Below are 15,926 nucleotides of genomic sequence, written 5' to 3'. Positions count from 1 at the left end.
TGTGAATAACAAATATTATAAATGTTCAACTTCACTCTTAAAAATAAAGGAATACCTCAATCAATTATGCTACATTAATAAAATGGAATGTCATGAAACAATTAAAACTATATTTTCAAAGAATTTCAAATGACATTGGAATATTCTTAGCATAACTTTTAAAAAAGTAAAAGAAAAAACAGTTTAATTATTATGATCTCAGTTAACACAGCTATTTTACATTCATGTCAAATAATTACTACCTGTTTTCTCTGGGAGATGGTAGTAACAAAAGACTTTTACAGTCTTCCATGTTTTCTAAAATGTCTTCTATTTCAAGAAAATTTATTTTTAAAATACCTGAATAGATTTCTTACACAATGGCACATTTTAAATACCAACGTTTTCATCAGTCTTCTGAAAACTACCCACTACCATCACTTAGTACTGTTCTTTAATTTTTCAAAGGTTCATATTTTATGGATCTTGTTTTGGTTTGGTTGGAAAAGATTTGAAAAGACTAGAAAAGCAGCATTGGTGATGCAAATGTCAATCATTTATTCTCTGGGATTCCCTATTTCAAGAATTTCTACCTTGGAGAGGTATTTCATGTTTCTCTTACCTCAGAGCTAGGGAACATATCTTCTAGGGCTAAGTCACCACTGGCAGAAGCTACAGAGGACCTGGGCTTCTTATATGACTTCTGTTCCCTGTTCAACTCAAGAGCACTCTGTCCTTGCAGGCTTACCCTACCAGGCTACCATGTGCCAAGCTTTCTAGACACCAGCAGGTCAGAAATGAATGAGACAGACAAGGTCCTGCTAATGCAGCTTATGTTCCAATGGGATAAATAGAAAATAAATATGTGAAACAATTAAAAGATTATTTCAGATAGTGAGATGAGCCTGGAAGACAATGGGGAAAGGTAAGATGGTAGAAGTAGACAAGACTTGAGATACAGAGGTCAGGGAAGGACACTCTGAGAAGTGAAGACTGATGAGGAGGAGGGTGGGTGGCCATGGAAAATCATGGAGAAGAACATTCTAGGCAGAGGGGTAGCAGGTGCAAAGACCCGGAGGCAGGAGAGAGCAAGGTGGGTACAGAAACAAACCAATGTCTTCTGTGGCGGGATCCTTGTAGCCAAGGGGAGAGGGTCAACCTGAGCTGGTAATTTCATTCACACCCGCATCTCAGATCAATTATCCATGGTTCTTTGCATCATTAAGCTCTTCCTCTCCATCAGTTCTTTCTCCTGTTTTTCAAGACATTTTCAGCCTAAAATGATACTCTCCTTCACTCCTACTGCTCTTTGGGACTCCACCTCCCTTTTAATATCAGATTTTCCAAGAAAACAATAGAGTATTCATGAATCCCCACTTCCTCCCTACTCTCTCACTTATCTTTTGCAACCGTGTTTCTGTCCACACTATCATTTTCAGTGCTTTGTCCAAGATCATCAATGACTTCTCAGTTTCAAATCCTGTGACCTTTCCTCCACCCTTATCCCTCCCGATTTTCTGTCACATTCTTGACAATACTCCTTTCTAAATATTCTCTTCCTTTATTTCCATGAAAACACATTCTTCTCATATTCCTCTTACCTTGATGACCCTTCCTTGACTATTTCCTCCCAGACTCTTAACTGAAGCTCTTTCTTCACCTCTGTTTTCTATTTCCCTCCTGAACAGGCCCTCTTTGTAGGTGACTCCTACAGAGAGGGTTTTCTGGTCCTGCCTTCTCCTATGATTCCCCACAAATGTTCCTTCAATAGCAAATGAACCTCACAGTTAGGTATAGAGACAGCACTTCCAGCTCAACAGGTCCATAACTGAACTCATCTTTTCTTCCTGAAACCAGAAAGTTCTCCTACATTACCAGTTAAGGGTTGATTTATACTTAACCGTTCTAATGAATGCCATCTCTGAGATGTTCTCAGCATGTCTCCTCATCCTCACTGCTATATGTTCACTACCTTCGTACATCTCTAATGTGTCCTCAGGGACCTCTAGCCTAAATTAATCCGGTCCCCACCAACTACTTCCTGCTGTGACAGCTTGCCAACATTGACTGATTTTCCTAATAATCACTTGGCTATTGACACTTCATTTCCTCAAAATCTTCAGTAGCTTCACACTGTTTCCACAGTGAAGCCAAAGGCTTATCACAGCTTTGGAGACTTGCAATGATTCCTAGCTGTCTCTTAGCCTGATCACAACCACTCTGCTTGACTAAGCTCTATGACATGTGCACAGTTCTGTTTGCTCCTACTGTTGTTGTTCCTTTGGCTTAGAATGCCATCTTGCATATCTACTTATGTTTAGTTCAAGTGACATCTCTTCCAGTTAACCTTCCCTGATTGCCCTGACAGAAAAGAATTCTCCCTCAATCCATACTCTACCCCGCATTGCAATTGTGTGTGTATGTGTCTTGCAGTCGCTGCTTTTAAAATCTACTTGAAGACAATGCCACTTTTTCCTTTTTTCTGTGTGTCCCCACAGTGCTTGGGATAATGCCTTTCTGGGATATAGAAAATCTTCCAGAAATATTTGCCCAATTGAATTACCCAGGGTTTCTATTACTATGCTTTTGTTATCAATTAGTAATACATATAAACCTATACTTGAAAAATTTTATCGATTAAAAAAACATTTAAAATGTGAATATACAATACAGAAAAATCAAGGCCTAAATTGTATGTTTTTTAAGAAATGTATTTTTATTGATTTCAGAGAGGAGGGAGGAAGGAGAGAGAGAGAAACATCAATGATGATAGAGAATAATTGACTGGCTGCCTCCTGCATGCCCTACACTGGGGATCAAGCCCGAAACCAGGGCGTGTGCTTTGACTGGGAATCAAGCCCTGATCTCCTGGTCCATATGCCGATGCTCAACCACTGAGCCCCACCAGCAGGGCTAAATTGTATGTTTTATGAGTCTGGCTTTGGTATGTCCAAATTTCTTAAATTGAGCTGCACTGGTATCAGTGCCATTCAAGACCATTTACTTAGAATTATTTTGAACTGATGGCAGATATGACTGAAGTCAAGGAGAGGTGTGTGTAAGAATTTCCAGAAAGGTCCCTGCAACATCACTTGCACTCTCCATTAGTCCTTTTATTTGCTATTGTCAGAGGACTATAGCTATTCCATATAAGGAAATATCCCTACTTCCTGAAACTGTATATTTTAGCATCAAAATACTATCATTTTGTACTGCTTTGATGGAATTATCACTAACATCCTCACTCAGATATATAAAAGGCATCTCAACTGGAACACATTCCAAATGGCCCAACCTGTCGTTCTTGCAGTCTTCCTCCCATCAGCAAAGGGTCATTCCTGTGTCCACTGGCTCTAGCCAGTCACCTTGGAAACATTCTTAACTGCTCTCTCTCTCCCTCTGTTTCCACCTCCCCTTCCCTACATCTGAACCAACAAGAAATCTGGCCAGATGTACCTTCAGAACATTACCCAAATCTGATCAGTTTTTACCACCTTCACTGCTACTGCCTGAGGCCCAAGCCTCTATCATCTCTTGTCTAAGTTCTTGCAATAGCTTTTAAACTAGTCTCCCTACTTCCTTCTTTGCCCTCAATTCAGTCTATTCTCAGCATCAGCAGGCAGAGAGATCCTTTCAAAGGCGAATCAAATGTCACACCTCTGCTCAAAACCTGTCAAGCCTCCTCTACTCAAGGAGAGTCAAAGCAAAGGCCTTTCAAAGGCCGAGACACACCTACAGGACCTTGTCCACCTCCGAGGTTTTTTCCTTAACCTCATCTCCTCCTCCATCCTTCTCCACCTCCACTTTGCCCTCCTCCTCCATCATCATTTCCAGCCATGGTGGCCTCCTTGCTGTTCCTCCAAGAAGCCAGGCTCCCTCCCATCTCTTTAGAGACATTTTCCTATATATTTCTTGGCTCAGAGCTATGCTGCCAAGGGCAAAGCTGGATGAAATCTGACTCTCAGATAAAATTAGCTACTACAAAGTAGTACCTTGGGTTCTCGCTCCATGTAACATCAATGGAGTAGTGCCTACCATGGTGTCGTATACGCTATGAAGGTTTAAAATTATTTAAAGACAAAGAAGAGAGGAAAATTAAACAGAATTAGAAGATTCTTCAACTACACTTTTCAATTTCTTTATCCCAAGATATAGATTGGTCTTAAGAAACTCAAGGGACGATTTACATTTGTTATGCTTAGAACAATTCACATTTACTACTCAATTAAAAGATTTACACTTTTCCAAAACATCAAAAGAAAGAATATTTGAGATTGTTCCTGGAAGATAAGCCAACCCAAATATGTCAATATTATATTGACATTTATTTCAAAAATATGTAATTTTAAAGCTTTTCCCAATCTGAAATATCAATCTGGGAAAATATGCCATCATATATGTTACACTTGTAAAAACTGTAACATTTATAATTTTTAGACAATCAAGAAAATTAGTCTCAAGAAAATTAGTCTCAAGAAAATTCAGGGCTACAGCCTCAGTATTCCTAACCAGTATAATATTTGACAATATTACAACATTGTTTTATCACAGTGTGTATTTAATTGATACAGAATGGGATATTCTATGCAATTACTTCAAAGAAAGTCAACAAAAAAGATTAGGAAACTCCCTATATTATTTTAGTGGTGCTTAGACATACAAAAAGAGACTTAAATTGCTCATTTGAACAATGTGAAGAGTAATTCTCTGTCCCCCACTTTCCAGAGATGAAATGTGAGGGTGGCAGCCATGGGTTTCACTTGTCTATAAAATGTTGAAGTAGATAGCTTACCTTTTCCAGCGTCATCTCTGTCTCAGCTGCATGAGTCTTTCTCAGCTCTATTTTCATCTTCTCTGATTCAGCCTTCAGTTTGCTGACAGTAGCCTCATGGTCCCTGGCAGCCCTTTGCTTCTCCTCTTCACGGAGAAGACCGAGCTCTACCAGCTGCTGCTTCCGCTGAGTGTTCACACTAATCAGCTCTTCTCTCAGCTTGTGAACTTGGGCCTCCATGTCAGCAATAACCTTGTTGTGAAAAATGAAAAAATGGGCAGAGGCTATGAATAGGAAAGTCATAAAAGTCAAGCAGTTCGGCAGGCCAGATATTCTGAGAGGCCCTCATGATATGAAATTACTAGGTTCCATATAAATATAATTTTTCCTCTTTCTCTGCTCATAGAAAGAGAAATATCCAAAGGGAAAAACGAAACAAAACAAAAATCACACACACGTACAACTACATGTGCCAAAAACAAGAAGAGCAGTGAGCATAGTCAGAAGGCAAGGTATCTGAGGGCAAGTGCCCCTATTTGCATTGCACCTTCAGGAGGAAGGAATATAGGGCTGAACATGATGCCATGGATTAAGTCAGAGAGCCCGTAATAGGCTAAAGTGGTTCCAGATCAGTAGTGTTATCAATGCCCACCTGAAGCTAAAACAAATGCCCTTCTCAGAAAAGCTGCTGCAGTTGAATATCTCCAAGTTTTCCATAAATTAAGATAAACCAAAAATGAGATCATATTAAAAAATTACTAAACCCAGAAGAAAACCACTACTGATAAGAGTTAACACAAACAGATTCCCCTGGCCAGCACTTCAGCTATCGGAATTATCAGAAAAAGCATATAAAAATAAACATGTATTAAATATTTTAAGAAACAAAGGATGGAATCATAAAAGAATAAACCAGGAGAGATTAAGCAAAAATGACCAGATTTGAGAAAGACCCAAACACAATTTCCAGCAAAGAAATTTTGTATAAAAGGTAGAATAAACGAGTTAAGTTTCAACATTACAAAAGCAAGACGTGGTGAAACAGATGGTTATAAACCATCCATAATGCAACACAGTAATATCAGAAGATAAAAATTATGAGATGTTGAAAGTTATGAAAGGTAAAATAAGAAGATCTATTACATGTCTAGAGTTCCAGAAGGAGAGAAGACAGAGAGAAGATATAAAACTATAGCGACTGAGAATTTTCCAGGACTGAGGAGAAGCAAAAATCCACAGAAATAGTGAGAATAATTATCAAGCAGACAATATAACTTATCAAATCCTGAAGGATGGAGCCAACCAAAGAAAATATGTAGCCCTAACATGTTACGTGCTTTCAAAAGTCTAATTTTTAATAAAGTAGGCAACCACTTTAAGACATTGGTAATATAGAACAATTTCTGGTAAGGCTGTCAAAAACAAGAAAGAAAGCACAAATTAATATTAGGGATAAAAATAAACTTATGGCAGTATTATCTAGAAAAGTAATATAATGACAAAGTAAAATAAATTAAAATAAAATTTTAATATTAAATTTTGAAAAGGGCATACTATGGATCCTTCATAGCTTAAAAAGATAATACAACCATACCATAGAAATATTATGCCAATAATTGAAGAACCTAAGTGAATAGATCCCTATGAAAATATAAAATGTCAAAAGAAGTAGAACAACCTAACAAATTGAAGAAATTGAAAAAATAGTTTAAAATATTCCCACAAAGTAAACATTACACTCAAATAATTTTACAGGTGAGTTCTAAAAAAGATCTCCCAAGAGACAGATAATCCTAGTTTTTACAAACTTTTCCAAAGAATGGAGAAAGATAAATACACTCTCAGGCTATTTCAGAAGTTATAATATTGAAACTGGAGGATGACAAATACAAAGAGAAGTAAAAATTATAGGTCAACTCACTCATGACACAGACATAAATTAGCAAAACAATCCAATAAAGTATAAAAATATATAATCATCAAGTTGCAAAGAATGTAAGGGTAGCTTACCATTTATTGAAATCTATAAATGCCAATAAATATTGAATTTAAATGAAAAGGAAAATCTCTAAGCTATAAAAATCTACTAAAACTGACTAGAAAAAAATGGAAAATATGAGTCATCCTATAACCATTAGAAACATTTAAATAGTAGTCAAAAATATTTCCAGAAGTGAAATATCAAGGCCAGATGGTTTTATTGGCCAGTTCCACCAAGTATTTAAGAAACTAATAACTCACTCTGATACTAATTCTTTCAGAGAATAGAAAAAGGATTATTCAGCAACTCAATTTATGAGGCCAGCATAACATCAATTAAAAAACATCTTCAAAAAAGAAAAATCTTTGGTCAACCTCAACAATTATTAGCAAATTGAATCCAGTGATAATACATCATGAAAGAATTGGAAAAGACATAATATTGGTGTAATGTTAGAAAATAACCTATAATATGATTTGCTCCATTAAAGTATTAAAAGAAAAAAAAGCCTTATGATTATCTCAATACACAGAAAATCACTTGATAAAATTCCAAGACAAAAACTCCTAGCAAAATAGGGAATAGAAGAGACCATTCTTAACCACATAAAAGGTAGTTAGCAAAATCTCAGCATTTTTTATTCATTCTTTATTGTGAAGTTTTAAATAGCCCCTTTAAAATCAGGAAGAAGAAAAGAATGCTTACTACCACTACTTATATGCATAACTCTATGACCAAAAGTACAAAAGCAAAACTGTTTTTTTATCATGGATGTTAGGATTGTCTATAGAGAAAATGCAAAATGTATGTATAAATTACTCAAAATAATAAAGGAGTTAAAAGGGGGTCTGAATAAAAGATTAATGTTAAAAAATGATTTGTAACTTTTACACACTAGCTTTTTTTTACAAAAAGTTATCAAACACCATTTACAACTATAATAATATAGGATTCTCAGAAATGTCTACCAAAAGATGTGCAGTACTCTATAAGGCTTTTAGAAAGATACTAAAGAAGACCTAATAACTGAGAGAAGTATCAGGGTGTTGGAAAGTCTCAATTTATCAGTTCTTCCCAAAATGACTGACAGCATCAATCAATGCATGTTCAATTAAAATTTCAACAAGAGCTTGACAAGCCAAATCTAAAGTATACAGGGATGAACACAGTACCATGAGACTCCTAAAGGAGGAGAGACAGGTGGCATGACATTCCATACCACATATTAGAACCTAAAATAATGTCACTAAAATTAACACAGTGTAATAGTGATTTTCAGCCTTTTTCATCTCATGGCACACATAAATTAATTACTAAATACCTGCAGCACATCAAAAAATACTATATCATTTGCTGACCTGACCAAAAATAGGTGTAATTTGGATTGATTTACAAAAAATAATAATAGTAATTACCTACCCTGTATGCTCCAATGTGATATTTTTAAAAATAAAGTACCTATAACATCTGTGGTACCCAGAATTGACCAATCAGATTCAACCTTATTATGCAATGTGACCAATAAGATGCAACACTATTATATGACATAGATAGATAGATAGATAGATAGATAGATAGATAGATAGATAGATATAGATATAGATGGTTCAAGACAGGGCATTCACACAAGGTGGCTATTGTTGTTTCCCTTAGATTGTCATTTTTTTTATTTGACAATCTAAGGGAAAAGAGGTCAGCGCCCCTGATTACATAGTCAGAAATTGTATGTTTTAAAAATTCTTACGACATACCAGTTGAAAATCGCTGTCATAGAGAATAGAAAAACTTGACTAATGGAAGGTAATGGAGAGGCTAGAAACTGGCTCACATTGGACAGAGCTGGCATCACAGTGTAGTGGGTAAATGATGAACCAGTCTACAAATTGTGCCAAGACAGTACATTATTCATATGAAAAAAATGAAATCAGATCCCTACCTTATACAATAGACAAAATTCCATTCTCTCCATTCATAGGCATATACCCAAGGGAAATAGGACATATCTCTGCATATGTGGGGATAGTGAGCCAATGATACCACTAGATTAAGGACAATAGTTGCCTCTGGGACAGGGACACCAGGAGTATGGGAAAGGAAGGACCTATAGGTAGAGGCAATGGTTTTAACAATGTTCTAATTCTTCACTTGGTGGTCATTTCATGATGTTCACTTTGTTTGTATGCCTTAGTGCTTAAATATTATTTAACATACATTACTTGTATCAGACACAACATAAAAAAATTTAAAAGATGATGCAAAGGTTTTATGCCCAGGTGCAGGAATAATCACTTAAATTTTAAAACAATAAGTATTTTTAACATAGTTTTTCTATTTATTATGAAAATACAACCATCTTATGATAATTTTTCCCTTTTGTTGTGGATATTTCATAGGGGACCCTCAATTTGAATTATGTCTTTGAATACCACATTGCTTCATTATTCTTTCTTTACTTTTGATGATCATGTAAAAAAGTTAATTTAAAATAATATATTTTCTTTGGAACAAATTAATAGTTCTAGAATGTATTTGACTAATTTATAGTTAATATCACAGGTAATAGAATTTCCACTTATTGTAACCTCCCATTGGAACTCTAGCAAAAAAGAGAGTTTCACTTTGTAACAAAACACTGCTTTTGTCTCCCAAAGAAAAAAAGTATGAGAAATAGTGATAGATGATTAATATGTTACTAACAAATTAAATATAATACTTAAACACAAATCAGCTCTGTTCTGAAGCAGGACAACTGGTGTGTATTGAACACATGGCCTGGGCAGTGTAGGATCAGAGACTCTGAATACGCAGGACTAAAAAACCAAAATGGTAAAAAGGCAGGGTCAGAAGTGTTGAATTCAGGCAGGTCTGAGGCAGGTGTTCACAGAATGGTGAGTACCTCCAAGGGAATTCTTTTTTCTTTTTTTAAAAATATATTTTTATTGATTTTAGAGAGGAAGAGAGGAAGAGAGAGAAACATCAATGATGAGAGAGAATCATTGATCGGCTGCCTCCTACACGCCCCCCACTGGGGATCGAGCCCACAACCCAGGCATGTGTCCTTGGCCGGAATTGAACCTGGGACCCTTTAGTCCGCAGGCCAACGCCCTATCCACTGAGCCAAACCGGCTAGGGCTCCAAGGGAATTCTTGCTTTGACATAAGTCTCAGGTCTTTCAAGACTTTTGGGCCTTGGGTAGGTCGTTCATATCTCTAGTCAGCTTTGTCAGTCATCGATTTTCTGTCCATCTGTGTATCTGTCCACCTTCCCATCTATTGCCTCATCAAATCACTTAAGGAGGCAAATGTCCCATGTCTATTAATGAAGCTTCCATGTCCATTTCTGAAGAGGTGTGTCCTCATGTATCCATGAGGTTTAGCAAGAGGAAGAATCCTCAGAGGAAATTGTTTGGGATTACATTTCAAGAGAAGCAGTCCAAGCTCCTGCCCTCCTCCTCACTGGAAATTCCCTTCCACAGTAGAAGGGTAAGGAACCTAAGAGCAGGAGCCCTGACGCCTCTCCTGCCTTCCTTCCATGTCCTGGCTTGGTCACATGGGTTAGAATTAGGAAGAGTACGGAAGTGGAGAGTCTCTGGTCAGATATTATCACTGCTTCCCATAGGCTTTAAGAGCAAGATGGCACTGAATTCAAACACACCTGTTTCTTATAAATGAATTTCGGGTAAGTGCAGAGCGCAAGGGTTGAAGTATGTCTGCTAATCTCTGCCTGGTATAGATAGTGAAGGGCAGTAAAACACTGTCTTTTTTGTCTGTTTGTTTTTTGTTGTTTTTTTTGTTTTGTTAATCCTCACCTGAGGATATTCCTCCACTGATTTTTAGGGAGAGTAGAAAAGAGTGGGGAAGACAGAGAGAAACATTGATGTGAGAGAAACACAAAGACTGGCTGCCTCCTACACAAGCCCTGACCAGGGCCCAGGCTGGGGAGGAGCCTGCAACCAAGGCACGTGCCCTTGACTTGAATCGAACTTGGGACCCTTTGGTCCACAGGCCAACACTCTATCCACTGAGCCAAACCAGCTAGGGTAACACTGTCTTCATCTTTATCATTTCAGAGAAGTGATACTTAAACACCACAGGAATGAAAACCTCACAGACAGGAAAAGGACTGAAGAAATGATCATCTGATTTCTTGGCTGGTTACATCATGTAGAAAAGGTCAGAGTATTTCTATACTCACCCCTGCAGTTAAGGGACCTCTCTATGTATTTATTTCACCTTTTATTCACTTGGTCCTGTCATTTTGCCTCATACAGGGCATTTGTCCACATCGTTTGTATATAAGTGAGATTAACTCAGTGTAAGTATCATGTATAGCAAGAAATGAATGTATTGAGAAGGGCAAGTGGCTGCATATCCATGTATAATGCTTTAATCTTTCTTTGAAGATTTTGAAAATATTCCAGGACCATAAAACAATTTAAGGTCATTATTATAAACCCCAATTATCATTTTGAAGTAATATAAATGTATAAGGTTTAAGTGATTGGAATTAATCTGTGGTGACCAGATAAATAGCCTATAAGTAATTTTGGAGAAAAATAATCCTTGCTATCTGCTATTTACTTTTATGGAACATAAACATTTATATTCTCCTTACCTCATTTTTTTGTTTTAGATTCTAAGTAGGAGATATTATATAACTTAGCTTTATTTACTGCCACATGGTATATTTTCTACTTTAATTGTTTATGTAAACATCCAAAATTTGCCCTCAGTTGTAGTTCCCCAAAACTTCCCTGAGACCTTTGCAAAGGGAAAGTGTTGGGAGGTGATTGCCAGTGTTGACAGCAGTCAGCTTATGATGGAAAAGGGCAAACCAACCTATGGCTGGTTTTTAAATAATTTTGAGGGAGAAAATCCCTGATGATTAAGGTTTGAAGTTACCGATTTTTGTTAGTTTTTATATATACCAATCTAAGAATATGGTACATTTGCTATTAGTTTATATTATTATATATGTTTAGCCTTGACTATTAAGTTAAAAATTAAAATAAAGATAAAAGATATTCTTTGTTATATTTGGTTGTTGATCACTCTTTATGTCAAAGTTATTTTTGAAGCAAAATTTAGACTCTTATTCTTCTAGAACTTTCACTCCACTGAAATAAAATGTCTCATCTTATTTTTTTAATGAAAGGAAAACCTTGAATGAAATGAAAAATTTTGAGATTTTATTAAATATATAGAATTGATGTAAAAGTGGATATTCAGACTTCTAGGAAGGACAGCATATATATTAAAAAGCTAATTGTAGACTATATTAGGGAAATACTGTTGGAGAAATAAAAAACAATATTTTGAAAAGGTTTAATATATCAATTTAATTTATAGAGATTAAATTATGTCATGCACAAAACTGTATCTCTTACATAGATCTTACATTTATTATAAATTAAAAACTGAAATTCATCTACATAGTTTAAATAAAAAGTATTTTTACTGTATAATTATATCCTACAACATACTATATACCTTTTAACATATTTTATCAATTAATGATTTCAAATTAAGCCAAGTACTATCATTTTATATGGGATAATATTTTGCTGCATTTTAAAATAAAAATTTATATCTTTATGGTATTTTTATAGGGCTAAAGCTTTTAAAGTGTGTACCCATATGCCACGGGAAAGACGGGCAGTTGATGCAAGTAGAAGAGACTCATAAGGGATGCAAGTCAAGTCCCATAAAAGTCCAGGAGGAAACCAGGTCTTCAGAGTCTTAGGGCAGCACGTTCTATTTTTAACTTGCTGCATCTAAGCTGCAAACAGAACTTTCCTGACTCCTAATTCCTGTGTTCTATCCAATAGAAAGTATTTTTTAAAACCCCTTAAATGACTGAGAGGTATTTATATGTTGTTGTCTTTTTATTGATTTTTTTTTTTTAAGAGAGAGAGAGGAAAGGAGAGGGATAGAGAGAAACATCGATGTGAGGGAGAAACACCAATTGGCTGCCTCCTGCATACCCGCTACTGGGGATCGAGCCCGCAACCTGGGCATGTGCCCTGACTGGGAACCAAACCTGCAACCTCTTGGTTTCTGGGTCGGTGCTCAACCGCTGAGCCACACCAGCCAGGTAACAGAGATATTTAGAACCAAGAGCAGCAGATTTACCTTGTAGCAGTTCAAAATTTTCTCTGAGGTACAATATGCTTGTTTGGTATATTTAAAGTACATTTGTGTTTTCAGACTCTTGTTTACAGTTATTAGACTCAGGAATTAAAACAGTCATAAGCTCCCCTTGTGGCATAGAAAACAGCTCCTCCACATATAAGGATGAGAAAAGGACTTACATTTCCCCCAAATCCCAAAAGGTTCACTTAACTCTGGAAGGAATTCTACACACAAAATTAAAATATGATATCGCTGATCACAATGACACTACTAAATTGAATGATGGAAGAGAGGACATTGCTTAACATATAGGTAAGGCAAGAAAAACTTTAATTTGGTTTAAAGTTTTAGAACAATGAATGTTCAACTTTGGAACATACTATAAAGGGCTTAGGTCAAGAAAGAAAAAATAGTTTTACCTGCAAAAAAGGGAGTATCCTGGGTTGAGTATTAAAAAAGAAATAGGGTAAAAGTACAGAAGAAAAACACTCATTAATTTGTATGCCTATCTAGAGAAGAAAAGATGCAGAACATGTAATAAGTCACATGAACTGGCAAACATTAGGGCTGCATGTGTTTTTTGTGAGTAATGACAATACTGCTAAAAATTCATAACTGATGTTGAAATTTCTAGTTTTATTCTAGAACAACCCAAATCATGTAATTGAAAGTAGTTCCTGAGGAAAGTGAGTAAAATCCCATAGCACTTTGCATTTAGATTAGGTTCCAATTAAAAGGAAAAAATGATTCATAGCACAGTGACCTATTTTGGAAATTGGCAAATAAATGTCTGCTATACTTAAAAGAACTGTGTGCAAGCATTTATTTTAGAAATGAAACTAATTAACAGAAGCACAAAATATAAATATATATAAATTTTCTAGACTCAAATGGATGGAAAAGTGGAAATATTCCACTTGAGAATAATGACACTAAAAGAGACTAGCTTCCAAATAGCACTTTATAAATTCCATCTTGAGATTACCAAATATAAGTATTAAAAAGCCAACACAGACATGTTATCCACAGTTCGCTGTGGTGCAACATCGGGGCTAATGAATAGGAGCCTACACGTTGGGAGGATGCTATTTGCAGCATCTAGGAACACTTAAAGATATTTTCTTGACAGAGTGTTTCCAGGAGTGACAGGTAACCTATTTGGCCTTGGAAGAAGAAAAAATTCAGGCTGAATTCTTCTTCACTAGAAACCTTCTGTAAAGAATGACATTCAAGTAATTGGAAAGAAGATTTTCAACACTTTTTCCATTTACTATGCTTCCCGTTTCCAAAAAAAAAAAAAAAAAGAGCAAAAGTTTGACCTAGGTTTTCCACCAGTTCTTATTAGCCATTCTCTGCAAACATTCTGTACACACTAGGGTCACAATAGCCCACATGTTATATTGGCACCATTCAGAAAACACTAAGTACTGTGCTAACAACCAGATGCCTTTACGAAGCAAAGTATTCAGAAGTTTTGGCTGCTTAATTAAATATGGGAAAATCCAGAACACTCTCAAGCACACGTGGCTGACTCTTTAACAATAGGCCAATGGAAGGTGAAGCTGGCTCAGTGACCGCTTGCATCAGGATGGACATGGTGTGTCCTCTCTTATCATTACTTCTAACAGCACTTCATGCAATTAATTCTTTAAATATATGCAGAAACGAATACAAAAGGGTCACATGATATGTTTTAAGTCAGTGCCATGTAAATATCAGAATCACATTTGTAATTTAAGTGTGCATTAAAAACATACGATAAGTCAGTCTTATCTAAAGAAATAAACCTGAAATGTTATTATTATTACAACCTTTTTTTTAAGCACCAGATTTCAAGTGAGAATATCTTGTTTACTAAACCTTTCACTAAGTGCATAAAGTAGTGTAATTCTTGGTGGATCTATTTCTAGGAATTCTGGAAAATGCTCAAGTACCCAGACTAAAGGAAATTCACTCTAAAGCCAGTAGTCATGGGTATGAACATCTCCAGCATGGTAGCAAGGCCCTCCCAGGCAACCTGACCTGAAAGGACAGTTTCACTGTCCAGGTGGGCCTCTCCAAGTTATCCTGGGGGTCAGAAAACCCTGTATTATGTTTAGGGTAGAGAGTCAGCCGAGAGAGGGAGTCACCTCACTCTCAATCCACCCTACTTGTGAAAACAGCCTGGAAGACTTTAGCACCAACACAGCAGCCCCATGAGAATGTGCAACAATAATTTAATTTATTATAATAATTGGTATTTTTGTACATGATCTGTTACTTGCGGCTTTTACTTCTATAGTCATAAAATGAGTTCATCTAATATAAAAGGATATTTTGTGGGCAAAGTCAAGGCAAATAACTAGGAAAAAATGCACTAACTAAATCCATGGTGATGCTATTTATCTCTGCTTATAAATATAAAGTATATAATTGTTAATTTTTAATAATTTAGTCTTTTCACATTAAAATTACTTTCAATTATATGAACCTTTTCATGGAGGTATTTTTAGCTGAGGCTCTGTATGAACATAAAACAAGATATATTCAAGTGTATATTCAAAAGGCATAGATAGTTCTAGAATAACTGGCATAGACATTAAAAACCTGATTCATAGCAATGCTATCCTACAGAAACAGAGGTTAAAAATTAATTTATAGATGAACTTAGACAAGTACTTTAAGGATTCATTTTACTAAATATAATGTCAAATTCTTTTCAACATTATATTCTGGTAAAACTAGACAGTTATGAAATCTAAGTTATGCATCTTAGATAATCAAACACTTAGCTACAGGCACACGGATCCTAATTATGAAACTTTTTAAAACAAACTAAAGAAAAAAAAAGCCACCTGTATTAAGATCAGGATACCAAAATCCAGAGAAAAATGCTATAAATAAATTTAGAGATGAACAAAAAAATTTAATGTGTTTCAATTAGCTTAACATTGTTGATAAAAACACAAATTGATTTTTTCCCACTAAACACTAATAAAGATCAAATATATTTGAAGATTGACAATTTTGTTAACAAAAATAGTGGACACAATGTAATGCAGGCCCTTCTAAAACCATTCTGCAA

General features: G+C 35.7%; 1 protein-coding gene across 2 annotated transcripts in view; it reads right to left on the bottom strand.

The window, feature by feature from the left end:
* The window catches only part of LOC103293243 (centrosomal protein of 112 kDa), a 253,196-nt gene that overhangs the window by 134,450 nt on the left and 102,820 nt on the right, over positions 1-15,926 (bottom strand). For both annotated transcript variants that reach the window (XM_054709260.1, XM_054709261.1), the window contains one exon: positions 4,772-5,002. In XM_054709260.1, the coding sequence (XP_054565235.1) occupies positions 4,772-5,002 (231 nt within the window). The remainder of the gene's footprint in view (positions 1-4,771; positions 5,003-15,926) is intronic.

This window comes from Eptesicus fuscus, chromosome 20, assembly GCF_027574615.1.
Source record: "Eptesicus fuscus isolate TK198812 chromosome 20, DD_ASM_mEF_20220401, whole genome shotgun sequence".
Lineage (NCBI taxonomy): Eukaryota > Metazoa > Chordata > Mammalia > Chiroptera > Vespertilionidae > Eptesicus > Eptesicus fuscus.
Note: the sequence above shows the minus strand (reverse complement) of the source record. Positions and strands in the feature narration are given on the sequence as shown.